Raw genomic sequence first — 18113 nt, 5'->3', positions numbered from 1 at the left:
CAGGGCCTGGCTCACCCTTTCTAGGTGGAGAGGAACCTTCAGGCCCTGTGAGATAGGCTGCATACAAGGACAAGGTGAGAGCGCCATGCACTCTGAGAAGCAGGTGCGTCAACTTTGAAACAGAGACCCGTGTGGGGTGAGGGAGGGAGGGGACTTATGGCACCTCCAGGAGGCCGCAGAGGGGGAAGGAGAGGCGGGAGCTGGCTCCAAGGCACCGTCAGCGCTGACAGTGGAGGGGCGCTTCAGAGGAGGGGACACACCTGCCTCCCGCCCCCTCTAAGGTTCCACTGCAGTTTGGCCATCATGCATCTTTCCTTGAGGCCGCCTAACCCCAAAGCAGCCCTCAGGGACCATGTGCCAGGGAGTCCACTGGGAGGATGGGGAGCCTAGAGGCAACCCTGGAACTATTCTACAGAGAAAATCCCAAACCCATCAGTGATAACAAGCCCAGAGCAGCCCAAAGCCTTCTCCCAGGTAACCCCACCTGCCTCCACTCTGTGACACAGAACCACGATTACAGGGTTCAAGGGAAACAATAGAAATCCTCCTCACATGTCCGTTATACAGATTTACTACCATGAAAACACAAAAAAATAGCAAGTTGGATTGATTACCTGGGGTTTAAACACCAAATACTGAAGCTGGTGGCTCTGTTTATGGACGGGCGCAATGCCTGACAACAGGCTAAAAGGACAGTAACGCAATGAACCATCACTCAAAAGAACAGAAAAATTTCATTTGTAAACTCTGGTAAGAGACCAGAAAACAAAAGGGGATGACTCAAGCTACTGACACTACAGGACAGAAGGAAAATAAGTCATGAGACACTCACGGCTGCCCACCTCCTAAGACTAACTTTGCTCTTTCTGGAAAAATTTCTCATGAGCATATATCTGTGTAAATACGTTCCATCCCAGTCCAGTGAGGGTAAGGGGAAACTCAGGTTAAGATGGGGAATTCCATGATTTAACTTTGGAAACTCCCGAAAGAAGGTTTCATTTTGGGTTTTTGTTTGTTTGCTTTGCTTCAGTTTAATCGGCATGAGAAGGATCAACGTGGACTCACCTCGGCATGAAATCCCTCGACCTTCAATAATCTGTTTGCAAACCCCACAGACTCTGGCTTTTTTAAAGGCCTTGTTCTTAAAACTGTGCAGACTCGCAGTTACTTCTTCTGGCTGAAAAAGTAAAGGGAGAGAGTGTCAGCGCTTCCATTGATAGTCCGTTTGCTCTTCCTTTTCCCTTTCAAGAGATAATAAATCCAGCTGAGTTGGTGAAGAGCTGAAACAGGAACTTGACCAGGCAAACAGAGCAGAACAAGACAGCACCTTGCCAAGGCTGGGATCCCGGGAGCCTGGGATACCCCATCAGCACGCTTAGTGCCAGAGCCCTAGTGATGACCCACATGCGCCCACCTCATAATCCCCTGGGTGAAGGGCTTATGCGATAGTGTATCAGCTTCCAGACTGCAGGCTTACAGTCACCACTTCTGTGACAAAAGAATCCACGTGCATGCCTAGAGTCTTAATGCTTTTTTCTAGGGAAGACACAATCAGCAAACAGCATGATTATAGCAGAGGACACTAACTCACTGGCCTTCCTGGCCCCTTAGCCTCTCTGAACTCAGGTACTGGTGGAGAAGCTGTCATCAGACCACGGTGACAGGACAGGCGGTTCCTCTTTAAACCTGGTACAGCATCGAATCCATTACACACACAGGCACGGCAAGGAGAGGGACCACTTAGCCACCATTTCCATGTTTGTAGTGTCAAGCAAGGCTCACAGCTATGGCTGAGGATCTTATAAAAATTCAATTTGCCTTTGAACCTAAACACCAATCATATTCCCATTTTCTGATATGCGACAGAGGATTCTAACATAACCGATATCCGCATGGACTCTCAGAGGCCATTACTCACACCAGAATAGCTAAAATTCATTGAGAAGAAGAAGTGTTACCGAGAATGGAGACAAATGGTACAGCTACTTTGGAAAGCAGCTTGACAATTTCTTAACACATATTTTTAAATCTACACCAATCTTACGACTCAGCAATTCCACTCCTGCTGCCGCTGATGCCGCTGCTGCTGCTAAGTCGCTTCAATCGTGTCCGACTCTGTGCTACCCCATAGACAGCAGCCTACGAGGCTCCTCCATCCATGGGATTTTCCAGGCAAGAGTACTGGAGTGGGTTGCCATTGCCTTCTCCGAATTCCACTTCTATAGACACTTAAAAAATATGTCTGCAAAGACATGTGTGAGAATGATCAGAGCTACCTTTTTAAAAAGTGCCCCTAACAGGAAGTAACCCAGATGTCCATCACAAGGAACCTGGACAAACAAACCATGGTATATTCATAAAATGGATACATATCATATATCCAAATATTTGCTTGGGTATACACAAGAGTAAGCTACTAATACATGCAACATCATGAGTGAACATCAAAAGCATTATCAGGCTGAATGAAGAAGTCAGATATGAGCACACAGTGACTGATGAAAAGGCAAATGAACCTATCTAGTTCCTCAGAGGCAGGAAAAAATGAGGTGAGCTCTACGATGTCTCCAAATTCCTACATGGAGAAAGATTTCAGGATGCAGAGAGGGAAGGTCGAACCAGTATACCACATGGGTTGAAGGAAAGGAGTTAAGAATTCAAGCTGAGTAAGCCAGCAAGAAAGAGTTCACTAAGGAGAGCACTGGAGAAGAGAGAGCTGCAAAGAACTCTTAAGATCTTCAGAAGGGCCCTCGGAAGCATTCAGCACAGTACCGGAGAGCATGTGTGTACACACAGCTGTTTGAGGAAGATACTCAAGGCTGGGGAAAGAACCCCCATTTAAGGACACAGTGCTCACACAGAGCCGAAAATAGTCCTTCTTCCCACCGCCAGACCAGGAAAACCCAAGATTCAGGGAATATTGCATAGAAAACAGGAGGATCTTGCCTCAAAGTCTCTCCAAGTAATTTAACTGCATTTCAGAACAAAGCTCAAGAATATCTGTAGAAATAAAAAAATACCCAACACCCAGCAAGGTAAAATTCACCATGCCTGGTACCCAATCAAAAATTATCCGGCATGGGAATTCCCTAGTGGTTCAGCAGCTATGACTCCATGCTCCTAGCGCAGGGGGCCCTGGTTGGACCCCTGGTCAGAGAACTAGATCCCACATGCTGCAACTAAGGATCTCAACACCACAACTAAGGATCCCAACACCACACCTAGGACCTGGTGCAGCTGAATAAAAACAAATAAACACTTTTTAAAAAATTATCAGGCATGCAAAGCAACAGGAAAACATAACCCATAATGAATAATCAGTCAATTGAAAGTGACCCTGAACTGACGAGAATAAGCACACAGGATATTAACAGAGTATTATAACTATATTCCATTTGTTCAAAAAGGTAGGTAAGAAAAGATCCAAAACAAACATTTACAGAAGCAAATGCAAATAACTGAGATATTAAAATATTAAATATTTTAATATTTAAATATTAAAACACTGGATAAAATTATTAACAGATCAGACACTGCAATAGAACAGATTAGTGAATTTGAAGATATCACCATGGAAACTTACCAAAATAAAGCACAGAAAGAAAAGGCAACCTATGTAAATAAACAGATAGATAACAAACAAAAAGTGTATCAGTGAACTGTGGGACTTTTAGCAGCTTATAAGCCCCTGAAAGAAAATGGGTGGGTGGAGGGAGGTTTGAAGAGATAATGGCTGAAACTTTTCCAAAACATGAGGAGAACTATAAACCCATTGATCCAAGAAACTCAAAAAAATCTCAAGCACAAAAAAATGTGACAGAAACTACATAAGGCACATGAAAACCAAATTGCTCAAACCCAGTTACAAAGAGACAGTCTTAAACAAAACTGCAACAGACTCACAAATACAGAAAACAAACTTATGATTACCAAAGAAGTATGGAGGAAAGGGAGGGATAAATTAGGAGTAGGGAGTAACAAACTAGTATAAATAAAACAGATAGGCAACAAGGATTTACTGCACAGCACATAGAAGTATATTCAATATCTTACATTAACCTATAATGGAAAATAATCTAGAAAGAAATATATATATTTAAATTAATCACTTGCTGTACACCTGAAACTAACACAACACTCTAAATCAACTATACTTCAACTGGAAAAAAAAGAGATCTTAAAAGCAGCCAGGGAGGCAGGGGAGCACAAATTACACTCACGGGATTAAGCATTAAAATAACAGTAGATTTCTCATTCAAAAAAAAGCAAGTGAAAACACGGTGTAGCAATATAAAACACTAAGAAAAAACTGGCCAATCCAGCAAAAGCACACTTCAAAAATGACAGTGAATTATAAACTTCCTAGAATATACAAAAGCTGCAATGATTTATCACCAACTGACACATACTACAAGACATGTTAAAGATAGTCTGAGCAAAAGGAAAATACTATTAGATGAAAATATAGCTTTACACAAAAGAATGAAGACCGCTAGAAATGATTAATTACATGGACAAATATGTAAGGTCTTTTACTTATTACTTAAAACTCATCAGAAGATAATTAACTCTTTAAATAAAAACTAATAATGATACATTGTGAGGTTTAACATAAGTAGAAGTAAAATTTACGATAAAACAGCACAAAGCTCAGGAAAGGAGAAATGGTAGGTAGTATGAAATTAAAAGACGCTTACTCCTTGGAAGGAAAGTTATATCCAACCTAGATAGCATATTCAAAAGCAGACATTACTTTGCCAACAAGGGTCTGTCTAGTCAAGGCTATGGCTTTTCCTGTGGTCACATATGGATGTGAGAGTTGGACCGTGAAGAAAGCTGAGCACCGAAGAATTGATGCTTTTGAACTGTGGTGTTGGAGAAGACTCTTGAGAGTCCCTTAGACTGCAAGGAGATCCAACCAGTCCATTCTGAAGGAGATCAGCCCTGGGATTTCTTTGGAAGGAATGATGCTAAAGCTGAAACTCCAGTACTTTGGGCACCTCATGCAAAGAGTTGACTCATTGGAAAAGACTCTGATGCTGAGAGGGATTGGGGGCCGGAGGAGAAGGGGACGACAGAGGATGAGATGGCTGGATGGCATCACTGACTCGATGGATGTGAGTCTGATGGACAGGGAGGCCTGGCGTGCTGCGATTCATGGGGTCGCAAAGAGTCGGACACGACTGAGCGACTGAACTGAACTGAACTGAACTGATACCACTGTAAGGCTGTCATAATATACACGAAGCAATGCACTATCACTTGAAGGCAGACTGCGACAAGCTAAAAATCTATAACATAAACCTAAAGCAACAACTAAAATAATGAGTTGTAGGTAATAAATACAACAAAGAAGAGAAAACAAAATTATGTTAAAATGGCAAGAAAAGAGAAAAAGCAGTAATAAAGAACACATAAGAGAAATGGAAAACAGCTAAGCAGCAAGATGATAGATTTAAACCTCAATATATTAGGAATCACATTAATGTAAACAGTTTAAACATCTCATTAAAAGGCAGGGATTGTCAAATTATATTTTTTTTAAAAAGTATAGAAAAATATACAACGTTAGTGTTAAAGAAAAGCTGAAATGACTATATTAATAACAAAGTAGATTCCAGATTAAAGAATACTCCCAATGATATCCATCTGAGCCGCCAGGGAAGCCCCAGTGACATAGAGAAGCACTACAAAATGATAAAAGGGTAGAAACATCAAGAGAAGATAACAAAGTTACGCATTTAATAACAAAATTCTCAAAATATATGAAACGAAAACTGACAGAATTGCAATGAGAAATAGGCAAACATAGACAGTCAGAAATTTCATTACCCCACACTGAATTGTGTCCCCACCAAATTCATATATTGAAGCTTTAACCTCCAATGTAACTATGTTTGAAGTTAGGGCCTTCAAAGAGATAATCAAGGTAAAATGAGGCCATAAGGGTAGGGACCTAATCCAACAGGGCCGGTGTCCTTATATAAAGAAAAGGGGATACTAGGGAAGCTTGGCACGCAGAGGAAAGTCCATGTGAGGACCTGGTGAGAAGGTGGCCACACAAACTAAGCCAAGAGGGAGGCCTTAGGAAAATCCAAGCTTGTCAATACCTTGATCTTGGACTTCCAACCTCCTGAACTATAAAAAAATAAACTGCTGTTGTTTATGACACCTAGTCTGTGTTATTTCATTATGGTAGTCCTAGCAAACTAATATAGCCTTTCTCAATAATTAATATTATTTTTAGAAATAATGGATAATTATTGCAGAACATAAGCAAGGATACATAAGCTTTGAACAATATTATCAATATCTTGACCTAACTGACATTACAGAACATTTGACCTAACTGCGGCAGAATACACACTCTTTTCAAATGCATATGAAATATTTAGTAGACAAGTCTAAGAAAATTTTAAAGTATTCAAGTTGTATTAAATATGTTCTCTGACCACAATGGGATTAAATTAGGAATCAGAAACAGGAAGATTTTAGTAAAATCCCCTAAAGTATTTGGACATCAAATAACACACTTCTAAATAGTGTATAGATTAATACACCACAGCAAGGCACTGCTATTCCAAACTTGTTTACCTGTCTGTTTCTGCTTTTTTCAAGAGACCGTATACTTTTTGATAGTAGGGCTCTTGAACTCAGTGCTTACAAAAGAGGAATGAAGATGCTACTATCATGAAGTCCATGACATTGGCAGGGCCCTTCTGTACTATAAATAATCAACACTGTTCTACATGGAGAGCATAGGATGCAAGCTCAAGACCCCGTAGCCAAGGGATAAGGAATATGGGCTCAGATCCAGTCTCCCCCCAGGCCTCATGCTCACACAGGAGTAGACATTCAAGTAGCTGACACACACAGCCTCTATCATAATCCCCCAGCTGGCACACACTTTTCCTCCCTTATATTTCAGTTATTTGTTTATAGCCGTCTCTTTTGTGTAATTTCCTACAGGCAGGACACCAGGCTCTTATCTATTTGTCTTCCAAGGCCCTGCACAGTGCCTGGTACCCTCAATTAATACTTGTCAACTGAATGAATTGGCTGTATTCTGTGAGCCAACAGGGGATACTGTGACGTTTTTATTCCTTACAAATACCTTTATTACAACCAGGGAGAAAGAGGCACTGTGTTCCTGTGGTTTTCCTGCCGGCTGGGCCACAGTTAGAAACCTGGAGGAAGGAAACAGCAGAGGTGCTGTGTGGAGGCCGAAGCCATTTCAGTGGCTGGATGGTGGAGGAATTCATTTCAGATAGTGTAATAACATCTGCTCACGCTTCATCTGTACATAACATCTCCATTGTGAAGTGAGCCTAGACGGGATTAGGCTGCCTTTGTTTTCACCTGATACTGTGCTTTCATTTCTCCCAAAGAGGCGGGCCCAATGAGTGCACGGGGAACAGGGGAGGCCGAAATGCTGAAGCATTTAGCAGGCTCAGTTCAGGAATCTAAATTGCATTTAATTGTTAGGAGCAGACAGTGGGAAGGGTAGAGAGCAAGGCTGCCAGTTCCACAAGGACTCCCTGAGGGGTTCAGGGTAATTAGTGCTGATCTTGATGGTGAGGTCTCTTTTTAGAAAGAAAAATCTCTGAAAAACTGAGCGAGGAAGTGCTCCACTGGCATGCAGCAGGGTAACTTTTTGCTCTGCTCTGCGAAAATGCAAAACCTCACAGTCCTCTCGGCTCAGTTCTCTCAGCTAATGTTGCAGTGGCAACAGTTACCCCCACAAAGCCTAAACCAACACAATCCAAGCCTCTTTTCCTTTCAGGAGAGAGGATTTAGGTGAGTGTTTTCCTACCTAGGAAACCTTCAGTAGCATTCGAGGGGGGCTGATGCACTCAGCAAAATCACCAAGCAACTTGACTCTGAAGTTAAACACCACAACTTCCTGCGTGAAGAGAGCGAGCCCCAAACCTCTGGAGTGATCCTGCCCAGAGATGCCTACACCCAGCCAAAGGACCCAGAGCACAGGGACATCCTCTGCCTTCCACACACGGTCCCCAAGTTTCTCAGGAGTAGCATTTGATCGTTAAACTAAAAATCAGAATGAGTACAATTCAAAGTGATGTCAAGTGGCTGACATTCTGACAACTTCTCACTCCTCAGAACCTTCATAAGTTTCCAGTAAAACGAATGCAATAAATGCCTAATTATTAGACTCAGAGAGGGGACTGCTGAACCTAGTAGGGAGCCGCCTGTGCATCTACTCAGCTTAAGTCAAGCGCCATGGGAGACAGTCCCAGGACCAAGCGCTGTAACACGGCCCTGGGGAACTTGCACTTCTGCAACAACGCTAGAGCATCCTCACACACCCAGAGTTACAGCACCCTTTTCCTTGGCAAAGAAACACAAGCTAGAAGGGAGTCCGTGAAACTGCCAATGTCCTGCTTCCATTCCAGGAAAGGAGTCCAGGGAAGTGTGTTCAAGACGGAGCTGGATTCGAAAATTAAGAGCAAAGCTGTCTCCCACTTCACGTGGGCTCACCAGGGCGCCGGCCTCCCACCAGGCAAAGCTCTGCTTTCCCTCGCTCGTTCTTTCCTGCTCAAGTAACACGCGCACAGACGAACACACACGAGACACGCGTACATAGACAAGGACACGCGCGCACTCGTGGACATACGGGCACGCGCAGTGACCAGGGCAAAAGCGCGAACAGGCACGCGCAGACAAGAGTGCAAGGGCACACTGGCGCGCAGACCGGGGTACGCGGGCACACACAAGCACAGGCGTGCACCAACCCAAAAGTGCTTCCACTCCCAGGGCTTCCATCCTGTCCCAACTCCCAGCTCCCGCCGCGCCGGGGTCCCGGTTCCCTGCGCCCCTCCCCCTCGCAGGACGCCCACTCACCTGGCGCCGGTGCCGGAGAGCCCGCGCCCCGCGCGCGCACCCTCCAGGCGGCCCCGGGGTCAGCGCGCGCAGCCGCATGGCCGTCCGGGCCACCGCCGAGGGCCGGGCCGGGCGAGGAAGGCCGAGGCAGGCGCGGACCTCTCCCGGGTGGTGATGCCCGGCAGGTATGCCTCCTGGGCTCCTGTGTCTGGGAGTCTCAGAAGTTCGACCCCTGGAGCCCTGAAATGAAGCGGTCGCCAATTCCAAGTCCACTCGGTCGTCAGGAGTCAGATGCCGCGAACAAAAGCCAGACGAATGAGCGCACGGCCCCCCGGCGCCCCTCCATCTGACACAAATTAGCGCTCCCTTCCCCCCGCCCCAGACCGCAGCTCCGGAGAAGAGGAAAAAGGTTTCTCAGCCAAACCCAGAAAAAGTGGCGAGGAAACGCCTCCTAGGACAGGGGTGGGGGGCTAACCCTCCATCGCCCTCCAACGCCCTTGGCCCTCCCACTGGATTACCCCCGCCTTTGGCTGGAGTACAGCTTGACTAGGATTTCAGACCTCTCCAAGAATGCAGACCCAGGGACTTAAAATCAAAAGCGTCAGGCTCTCTGGCTTTCGGGATTTTAAATCTTGTATACTGTCCAGTAAACTTGCATCTGTAATGGTCAGTATCACCGGTAATCTATACTGCTAGCCAACAGTGGCTTTGGAGTGGAAAGAAGGAAAACTCTAATACAGAAAGGTTGTCTTTCCAATTTGCCTCTTCAACTAAGAAAAACAAGGAGCAGCCTTGCCAAAGTGGGATGAGAAGCAGGTAGAGGTTCCAGCAAGCACAAAGGAAATGACCATGGGGCCTTCTGTACCTGGGGTCTGGGATCCACAGCACCCTTCCCTCTCCTTACTATCCAGAGAGCCATCCAGCTCCCAGCAAATCACATCCGAGTTCCCTCTCTGGGTCCGTGATTTTAGAAGGAAATTTAAAACTGTTTTTAACTTATTTTAAGAAGATAAAGGTGACTGGGATGGTGAGGACAGGGTCTCACATGAAGAGGAAGCCAGACACCTGGAAAGGGGAAGGGTCCCTTAGCCTGAAGCACAGCCCAGAGGGGGAAGGTGGGCCTGATCCACAGACAGATGGCCCTTTGCCTGTCAGACCCCACAAGACTGAGTCGTCTTGGGCAGGGCTCGTGGACCAGTGGCTCTTAGCTCTCCACCATGAGAAGCTCTGAAAACATTCCTGGAAAGGGGTCCCTTGACAGTGGACTTGTTCAGCTGAGGCCACCTTCTCCCTTCTGCAGGGTCCCGTAGAAGAGGCCGATGCAGAGGAGCACGTGGCCCCGGGAGCTGGATGGTCTCAGACCTGCCGGCTCGCTGTGTGCATAGCAGCGCCGGGTGTTCCAGTGGCTCAGCCTGCCTCTTGCCCAGCCCAGGATGCAGCAGCACTGATGCCGTGTGTTGGTCTAACGCTCTGACTTCAGATCTTCAACTCCGCTTGCAACTCCAAATGTCTTAGCTTTGGAGAGCAGTCTGGGTGGGCTAGACCCCAGGCCTTTATGGTTAACACATGTGCAAATTCCAGCCATCAATTCAAAGGCCGACATTAACCTCTCAGGTTCTGGCACCAAATACCCATCTTTCCATTTCTGGGGTGGAATAGCAAAGCTGCTCTTTGACTTTCAACCACACACCAAAAAAAAAAAAAAAAAAAAAACCCAGAAACACATCATTCTGGCTTCTCACCTGGCAGCCACCCATTCATTCTCATTTCGCCTTCATCCTTCAAATAAGAGTATATTCATCTGTCTCTATAATCATTCATTCATTTGTTAATTTATTTTCTAGATTCATTCATCATTATTCACTTTTTCTATAAAGGAGTCAAACTTTAGTTTTTGTAAACACCTCTCAGCTCTATTTCTTCATACATATCCTTCACCCCCATATGACTGCAGGATCCCTAAGAACACACATCTGTATCGGATTTGGGTCCCCACCATCGAGAACAAGACGGAGCCCAGAGCTGTGCCTACAGGCTCAGCTAGAAGCACACTCTTCTGCTGTCTGAGGGCACACAAGTCAAGCATTTTCCCAGGAATCAGCCAGATCTATCACCAGTCTCACCCATGGAACCAGAAGGAGGAACCTCAATCCTAGCAAACAGGTAACTTTCAACATGATAAAGCTCCTTGAACTCATGGACAGGGCTGCACACTCTATGGGGCCCTTGGTGATGATGGTCCTGAGCACCAGTGCACCTAGGCCCATGGTTGCCAGGTTGGAAGACAAACGGGTGTTTTCGTAGGGACACCTGAATCTCCTCTGATTCAATTAAAAAATACATCATTCAGAAAATTCCCACACTTTATTATTAATAATAAATACATGCATGCAATCACACCTCATGGATGATAGCACAGTGGGCTATCACAACTCAGTGAGAATCAGGGATCACAGATAGTCCACTGAAGTCCAGAACACCAGAGCCCAAGTGAACTTCGCAAACACAAACCTGCCAGGACTCCCCGCTTTGCCTCTTGGCCCCCTCTCCAGTCCCTTTTCCCTGTAGCTTCCCACACCACCCCTCTGAGGCAAGCCGAAGCATGAGGGTTTGGGGCCAGCTCAGCCTAGGGACCAAGCCAGCCACTCCAGCCTTGCCAGATTCACCCCACTATTGTGCTGCGAGCCTAGCCTGCCCCTGGTGAAGTGACAATCCTCCTTGCTTCTTGCTGGCCTGACATCTGCTTCTGAATTCTGGCTGCATTGAGTCCCCAACAACAAAGGAGATTCTTCCTGTACAAGATGGACTTCAGGGGGCCTGGGTCCAAACTTTGAGGGTAAAGCTCCAATACCAGGCCTCGGGGCTGTATCACCAACCCAGACTGGGAAGCCAGACTGGACTGGGGACATGAGCTCAGCATTGAGTCCAACTCTAAGACAAGATGTGAGGTTGGCCCATCCAGGATCTCATCTAACTGAATGGAGGCTACTCCCATAGGCCATCCCAGAACGCTGATGAGCAGCCTGTGTGCCTGGCATCACAGGGACTACAGTGATGAATGACTCCCCTTTACCCAACGGTGGAAATGTCTGTATGTGGCATTATGAGGGGGCACTGAGCCCACTCATGGGACTTCAGGGAAAACAGATGACAGGTGGGCTGAGACCTAGGAGAGATGGACATTTTTGAGACAGGAAAAGAACCAGGGGACCATAAGGCAGGGTGTTTGTGTGAACAGAAGCACAGCATGCATTTGGGGCATGGATGGCAGACAGGCAGAGTCTGCATCCTAAGAGCAGGCGTGGAGAGGAAGGGGGCCCCACAAAGCAAGCCAAGGCCCAACCCTGAGGGCAGCGGGAGTCTCTGGAAGTGAGAGAGGAGGAACCACGTGAACATACTGTGTCCTGGGACCACTGGGTGAAGAAGGAGTTTACTAACACAGAAAGGGAGAACATTTCAGTGAAAGCCGTGCTGTGGGACTGGAATCAGATGCTGGTGTAACTCATGTTTTCAATGCAGAGACACAGATACAGAAATGAAAACTAATGCAAATGTGCACATGCACACACACACACACCCATGCACAGGCATGCACCCATACACACAGAGGCACATAGAAACTCCCTACACTCCCCAGCTCTGTCTGTGGTGGGGGAGGGGGCGCCTAAAGAAGCTCCCAAGAGTAGTGGTTACATGCAGCACCCACATCTCTGATTCCCAGTAAAAGAAATCAGGGCTCCCTGGAGACGTGGCTGATTTCAGATCAGGGAGTCAGGGATGGTACAAACGTCAAAAGGTAAAGGAATGCTTCCAGAATGGTGGGGCTGCATGACCAGGGGGCTGAGTTGGCCTGCAGAGGCTGTCCTGGCCAGATCTGGGACAACCTGAACATCAAAATAGTGATAATAGTGGATTGTGTGTGTGTGTGTGTGTGTTAGTCACTCAGTTGTGTCCAACTCTGCAACTCCATGGACTAAAGCCCGCCAGGCTCCTCTGTCCACGGGATTCTCCAGGCAAGAATACTGGAGTGGGTAGCCATTCCCACTTCTTCAAGGGATTGTCCCGACCCAGGGATCGAACTCAGGTCTCTGGCATTGCAGGCAGATTTTTTATCATCTGAGCCACCAGGGAAGCCCCTAGCCCCTCCAGAAATCCCAGTTCTGCAGAGATGCATCCCCAGCTGTTGGCAACCAGCAGAAGCTTTGGGAAGTTTAACCTAGTGAGCAATGCTCCACTGTCACAGCAGAGCCGACCTCCTACGGGTGGTCCCAAACCCAAGTTATCTCCCCAGGTCGGGTGTGAGGATAGAGGCATCTCATCCGGCCTGTCCCTTCTGCTAGAGCATCCAGACAGCCCTCCTGTGTGCCTGGGAACTGGCCCCTACAGGGAAGGTGTGGTTGGAAAGGAGACACTGACAGAGCACCCTCTGAGTCACCAAGCTTCATCTCTGGATTGAACCCCAGTCTTTTCATTCCTCCATAGTTCTGTGAACCCAAAATGCCCAACATCCCCTAGCTTTGACCAAACCTGGCTAGACCACATCAGGAACTCTGGGTAGGGATTCTGCCCATAAGGGTCCAATGTTGCCTCCTCCGAGAGGCAGGGCCGAGATGGGCTGCAGAAGCTGCAAAAGAGACAGCGCCTCAGGGCACTCTGGACCTGCTCTGCTCCTTGTTATGTGTCTGCTGGTTTATAGTCATCACCCTGGGCCTCCCATTTCTTCCTCGGCTAACAAGAAGAATAAGCTCACTGCCGACCTCAAACAGTCCCTGTGCAGTTCACCCCAAAGCGGAGGGACTTTGGTGTGATGCCCACCAAATATTCCTCGTCCCCTGCTAAGTCAAACCAGTCAATCCTAAAGGAAATCAACCCTGAATATTCATTGGAAGGACTGATGCTGAAGCTCCAATACTTGGGCCCCTTGATGTGAAAACTCATTGGAAAAGATCTTGATCCTGGGAAAGATTGAGGGCAAGAGGAGAAGGGGGCAACAGAAGATAAGATAGTTGGATGGCATCACTGAATCAATGGACATGAGTTTGAGGAAGCTCTGGGAGATAGCGAAGGACTGGGAAGCCTGGTGTGCTGCAGTCCATGGGGTGGAGAAGAGTTGGACACAATTTATCAACTGAACAGTGACTCCTGCTAAGAGGAATCCCTGCACAGCCAGAAGAGTTTGGAGGACTAAGGTAAGAGGCCCCAAGTAGACAATGAGGAGAAAAATCAGTTTCTGAGAAAGATGGGGTATTTTCAACAACATGAAGTGAAGTGAAATGAAGTGAAAGTCACTCAGTCATATCTGACTCTTTGCAACTCCATGGATTATACATTCCATGGAATTCTTTAGGCCAGAATACTGAAGTGGGTAGCCTTTCCCTTCTCCAGGGGAGCTTCCCAACCCAGGGATCAAACACAGGTCTCCCACATTGCAGGCAGATTCTTTACCAGCTGACACTGGGGAAACCCAAGAATACTGGAGTGGTTAGCCTATCCCTTCTCCAGCCAATCTTCCTGACCCAGGAATCGAACTGGGATCTCCTGCATTGCAGGTGGATTCTTTACCAACTGAGCTATCAGGGAAGCCCCTCAATATGAACAAGTTTTAACTATTTCTGAAATTTTTTTAAAAAGCAGACATTGCTTCTGTTTATCATCGCCACTATGAATCTGTATCTGTAGTCCCAGGACGGGTGTGAGGAAGGCGACTGGGTCTCATCTTTCTGTGGAGAAGGTAGGACTTTGGGGTGACTTCCCCCGTACCTGGGTCACCCTCAAACTCAGTGAGGCCATGATGGAGCTGGGATTGCACCCAACCCCATCAACGTGTTCTCAAAGAGAGTTTAATCATTAAAATCTCTGATTTAAATTCCAACAAAAGCAAGTTTCCCAGCCTGGTATGATGCTCCTGACTTGAAGCAATCTCTCCTTCACCCAGATCATGCTCCAAGATGCTTCCAGCACATGAAAAGAGCATTTCCTGTAAATAACAATGCTTGGTGCAACTCAGAAAAAAGACAGCAAAATCTCCACCCAGGCCCAGAGAGCAGGAATCAGCATCCACCAGAGGAAGACACTGTCCAGGTCAGACAGAAGCACACTGCCTGGGCCCTGCCCCATCACAGGCTTTCTCTGTGTGTCCCCAGGCCCCACCCCCAAACAGTCAACTGTGTGTTTCTCCAGGATCCCAGGCTGTGCTGGACACACATCACTGGAGGAATGAATGACTATAAATCAATAAAGACAGATGCCAGGTTTTAAGGCAGTGGTCACTAGAGGCCACACCCCGTGGTCACACCTGGGTTGGGTCTTGGAACTTGTGGCCTCATGTCTGCTGCCCTTTGATTTCTGATTAGCTGATTGACAGTGACTCACAGCACCATTCACCCACCTCCCATTCTTTTCCCATAGTTCACTGTGTGGGAGGGACAGACAGTTGATAAAGCCTGAAGAGGAAAGTGGTCCCAGTGATGAGAAAGCTTGGGGTGGGGGGCACTGGGAGCCAGACTCAAGATCTGACTTGACTGTGGAGAAAATGAGGAGTCAGAGGTTTACTAGCAAAGGGGCAGGAGGGGGCAGAGTGTGGGGGATGGGAGGGGCCAGACCTCCTGCAAAACAGGCCAGCAGAGTGGGGACGGGTGTTTCAACCAGGACCTTAGTGGTGGTGGCAACAGGAAGAATGGGAGCTGACTCCAGGGGGGTCACGACCACCAAAGATGGGCTGGGAATTAAGGGAGAAAGATCTGGTTTGGTAGACCAGACTGAGGCCTGGACTTTCAGAGACTGTCAGCACTCGCTGGAAAAAGGGGGCTTCGGATCTTTCGTTACTAGCATGATTTTGCCAGTCTCAGGTTGGGTAGCTGGGGGTGGACCCTTGTAAGCACAGGTGCAGGGCTCTGCTCACTAGCTCTCCAGTCTCCTCTATCACAAGTGTAGGGGCTCAGGGACCACCTACTGTTCAATCAGCTCACCAAGTCCACTGTACACCCACTGTGCATGAGTTTGGGATGGCCAAGGTCAAGGACACAAGCAAAGGTCACCACCTGCAAGAAGCACTCAGTCTGGCCGCCAGGAAACCTCTGTAAGGGGTGCTGCCACCCACCCCGCTCCACAGTGGGCTCCTACCAGTGCTTATCCACCCCGTGCACACCAACACTCAAAGTCTGTTGCCCTTGGCAAATGAAATGCATAACAATGTCTTGACCCTTTTCCCAGCTGGCAGGGTGTAAACCTGGATGACAGCAGGTGCTCATAGCAGCCTTGACTCTCGCTCCCCTACAGTCAAGCCTCATCAACTTTTCTTCCTGTGCTGACTCCCCGGCAGACACAGAGGCTGCAAGGCACCCAAGTTTAAAGATAGCCCCCCTGCAGGCTTCCTTGGTGGCTCAGTGATAAAGAATCTGCCTGAAAATGCAGGAGACACAGAATGGATCGCTGGTCCAGGAAGATCCCATGAGTCTTGGAACAGTTAAGCCCATGCACCACAACTATTGAGCGAGCACTTCAGAGCCCAGGAGTCACAACTTCTGAGCCCACGCACCACAACTACAGAAGCCCGTGCACCCTAGAGCGTGTGTTCCACAAGAGAAGCCACTGCGATGAGAGCCTGCACACCTCAACCAGAGAGTAGCCCCTGCTTGCCACAACTAGAGAAATGCCTGTGTAACACAAAGACCCAGCACAGCCAAAAATAAAATTATTTTTAAAAAATTATTAAAAAGCAGAGACATCACTGTGCTGACAAAGGACTGTATAGTCAAAGCTATGATCTTTCCAGTAGTCATGTATGGACATGAGAGTTGGACCATAAAGAAGGCTGAATGCTGAAGAATTGATGCTTTGGAACTGTGGGGCTGAAGAGGACCTTTGAGATTCCTCTGGACTGCAAGGAGATGAAACCAGTCAATCTTAAAGGAAATCAATACCGAATACTCATTGGAAGGACTGATGCTGAAGCTGCAGCTCCAATACTTTCGCCACCAGATGCAAAGAGCTGACTCGTTGGAAAAGATCCTGATGCTGGGAAAGACTGAAGACAGGAGAAGGGGATGACAGAGGATGAGATGGTTACATAGCATCACCAATTCAATGAATATGAATTTGAGCAAACTCTGGGAGACAGTGAAGGACAGAGGAGCCTGGTGTGCTGCAGTCCATGGGGTCACAAAGAGTCGGAAACAACTTAGTGACTAACAACAGCAACAAACATTTTTTAAAAAGGAAAGAAAAAAAAGATGGCCCTTGTGTGACCTCCAACCCCGGCCACCATCATGGCTCATTTCATAATCCTCTTCCAGGGAAACTCCTTCAAGGGTTGGCTAGAGTCCACGTCCACTGCCCAGGTTCCACGCCTGGGACTGACAACCAGAATTTCCTCTCCATCCTCCCAAACTGCCCACCAGTGCCCACCTAGCTCATCACACCCAGCTGCTCCTCACCCACCCCAGTTGCCAGCTCACCTGGCTGCTACCCACGTGCCACACTTCCCTACACTTCCCTCTCCTAGTTCCCAGCCCCCCACGTCCTAGGCACCTTCTCTTTCTTGGGTCCTGCTCTCATCTCCCTTGGACAGTCCTTGTCCCCTGGGCACCTCTAAGTGTCCTGGACTGTCCTCTGTGCACATTCCCCCCAGCTGTCCCCTCCAGCCTATCCTGTCATCATTGATGATGCCCCACGTCCCCTCTGGCCCTTCCCTGCTGAGTCCCGGGTATCACTGGCTCCACATCTCCACCAAGCCATCCCCTGAGCATCATTAACCTCAGCCCTCCAAGTCAGAACTCTGGGTTGTCTCCTCACAAGTACCATAGGGCCACCCTGCCAACAAGCCCTTCAAAACGAATCTCCAAAAGACCTTTCTCTGGTCTCCATCCCCACCACACCCGGCCCCCTATCAGCAAGCTAACCGGCTCTCTGCACCCACAGGCCCTGCCATAATAGGAATCAGGACTTAACAAAGCACAGCACACTCCCCAGCTTTCACAAGCACACTTTTAACCAGAAAATCCCAAACTTCTGACCTTGGGCCCATAGACCATTTGCGCCAGCCCGTGACCGCCTTGCATCTGTTCAACTCCCCTGCTCTTTTCCCACCTGCTCAGAAAGCTCCTGTCTCAGAACACTTGCACCTGCTGTTCCTGCCACCTGCAACTCACCCGTGCGGCTTACTCTTCACTTCCTTCAAATCTCTGCCAAAACGTTACCCTGAGAGGCCTTGCCTGACACACTATGGAGATAGCCCTCCCACCTCTGCCCATGCTCACTCTCCTCACGTGGCC

General features: G+C 47.7%; 1 protein-coding gene across 9 annotated transcripts in view; it reads right to left on the bottom strand.

Moving 5' to 3' along the window:
* TNS3 (tensin 3) overlaps window positions 1-18113 on the bottom strand; it is a 222564-nt gene that overhangs the window by 176276 nt on the left and 28175 nt on the right. For 5 of the 9 annotated variants that reach the window (XM_005205612.5, XM_024991105.2, XM_024991104.2 and 2 more), the window contains exon 2: window positions 1066-1177. The exons of 3 other annotated variants lie outside the window; for them this stretch is intronic. Coding sequence is in view for 4 of the 6 variants with exons in the window: in XM_024991104.2 (XP_024846872.2) it covers window positions 1066-1177 (112 nt within the window). In the remaining 2 variants the exon portion in view is untranslated. Of the gene's footprint in view, window positions 1-1065; window positions 1178-8862; window positions 8956-18113 lie in introns of those variants that run through there. One more of the 9 variants, XM_059885916.1, reaches the window with a different exon arrangement.

Source organism: Bos taurus, chromosome 4 (assembly GCF_002263795.3).
Source record: "Bos taurus isolate L1 Dominette 01449 registration number 42190680 breed Hereford chromosome 4, ARS-UCD2.0, whole genome shotgun sequence".
Classification (NCBI taxonomy): Eukaryota; Metazoa; Chordata; class Mammalia; order Artiodactyla; family Bovidae; genus Bos; species Bos taurus.
The sequence above is the reverse complement of the archived record's forward strand: the minus strand, read 5'-3'. Positions and strand labels throughout refer to the sequence as shown.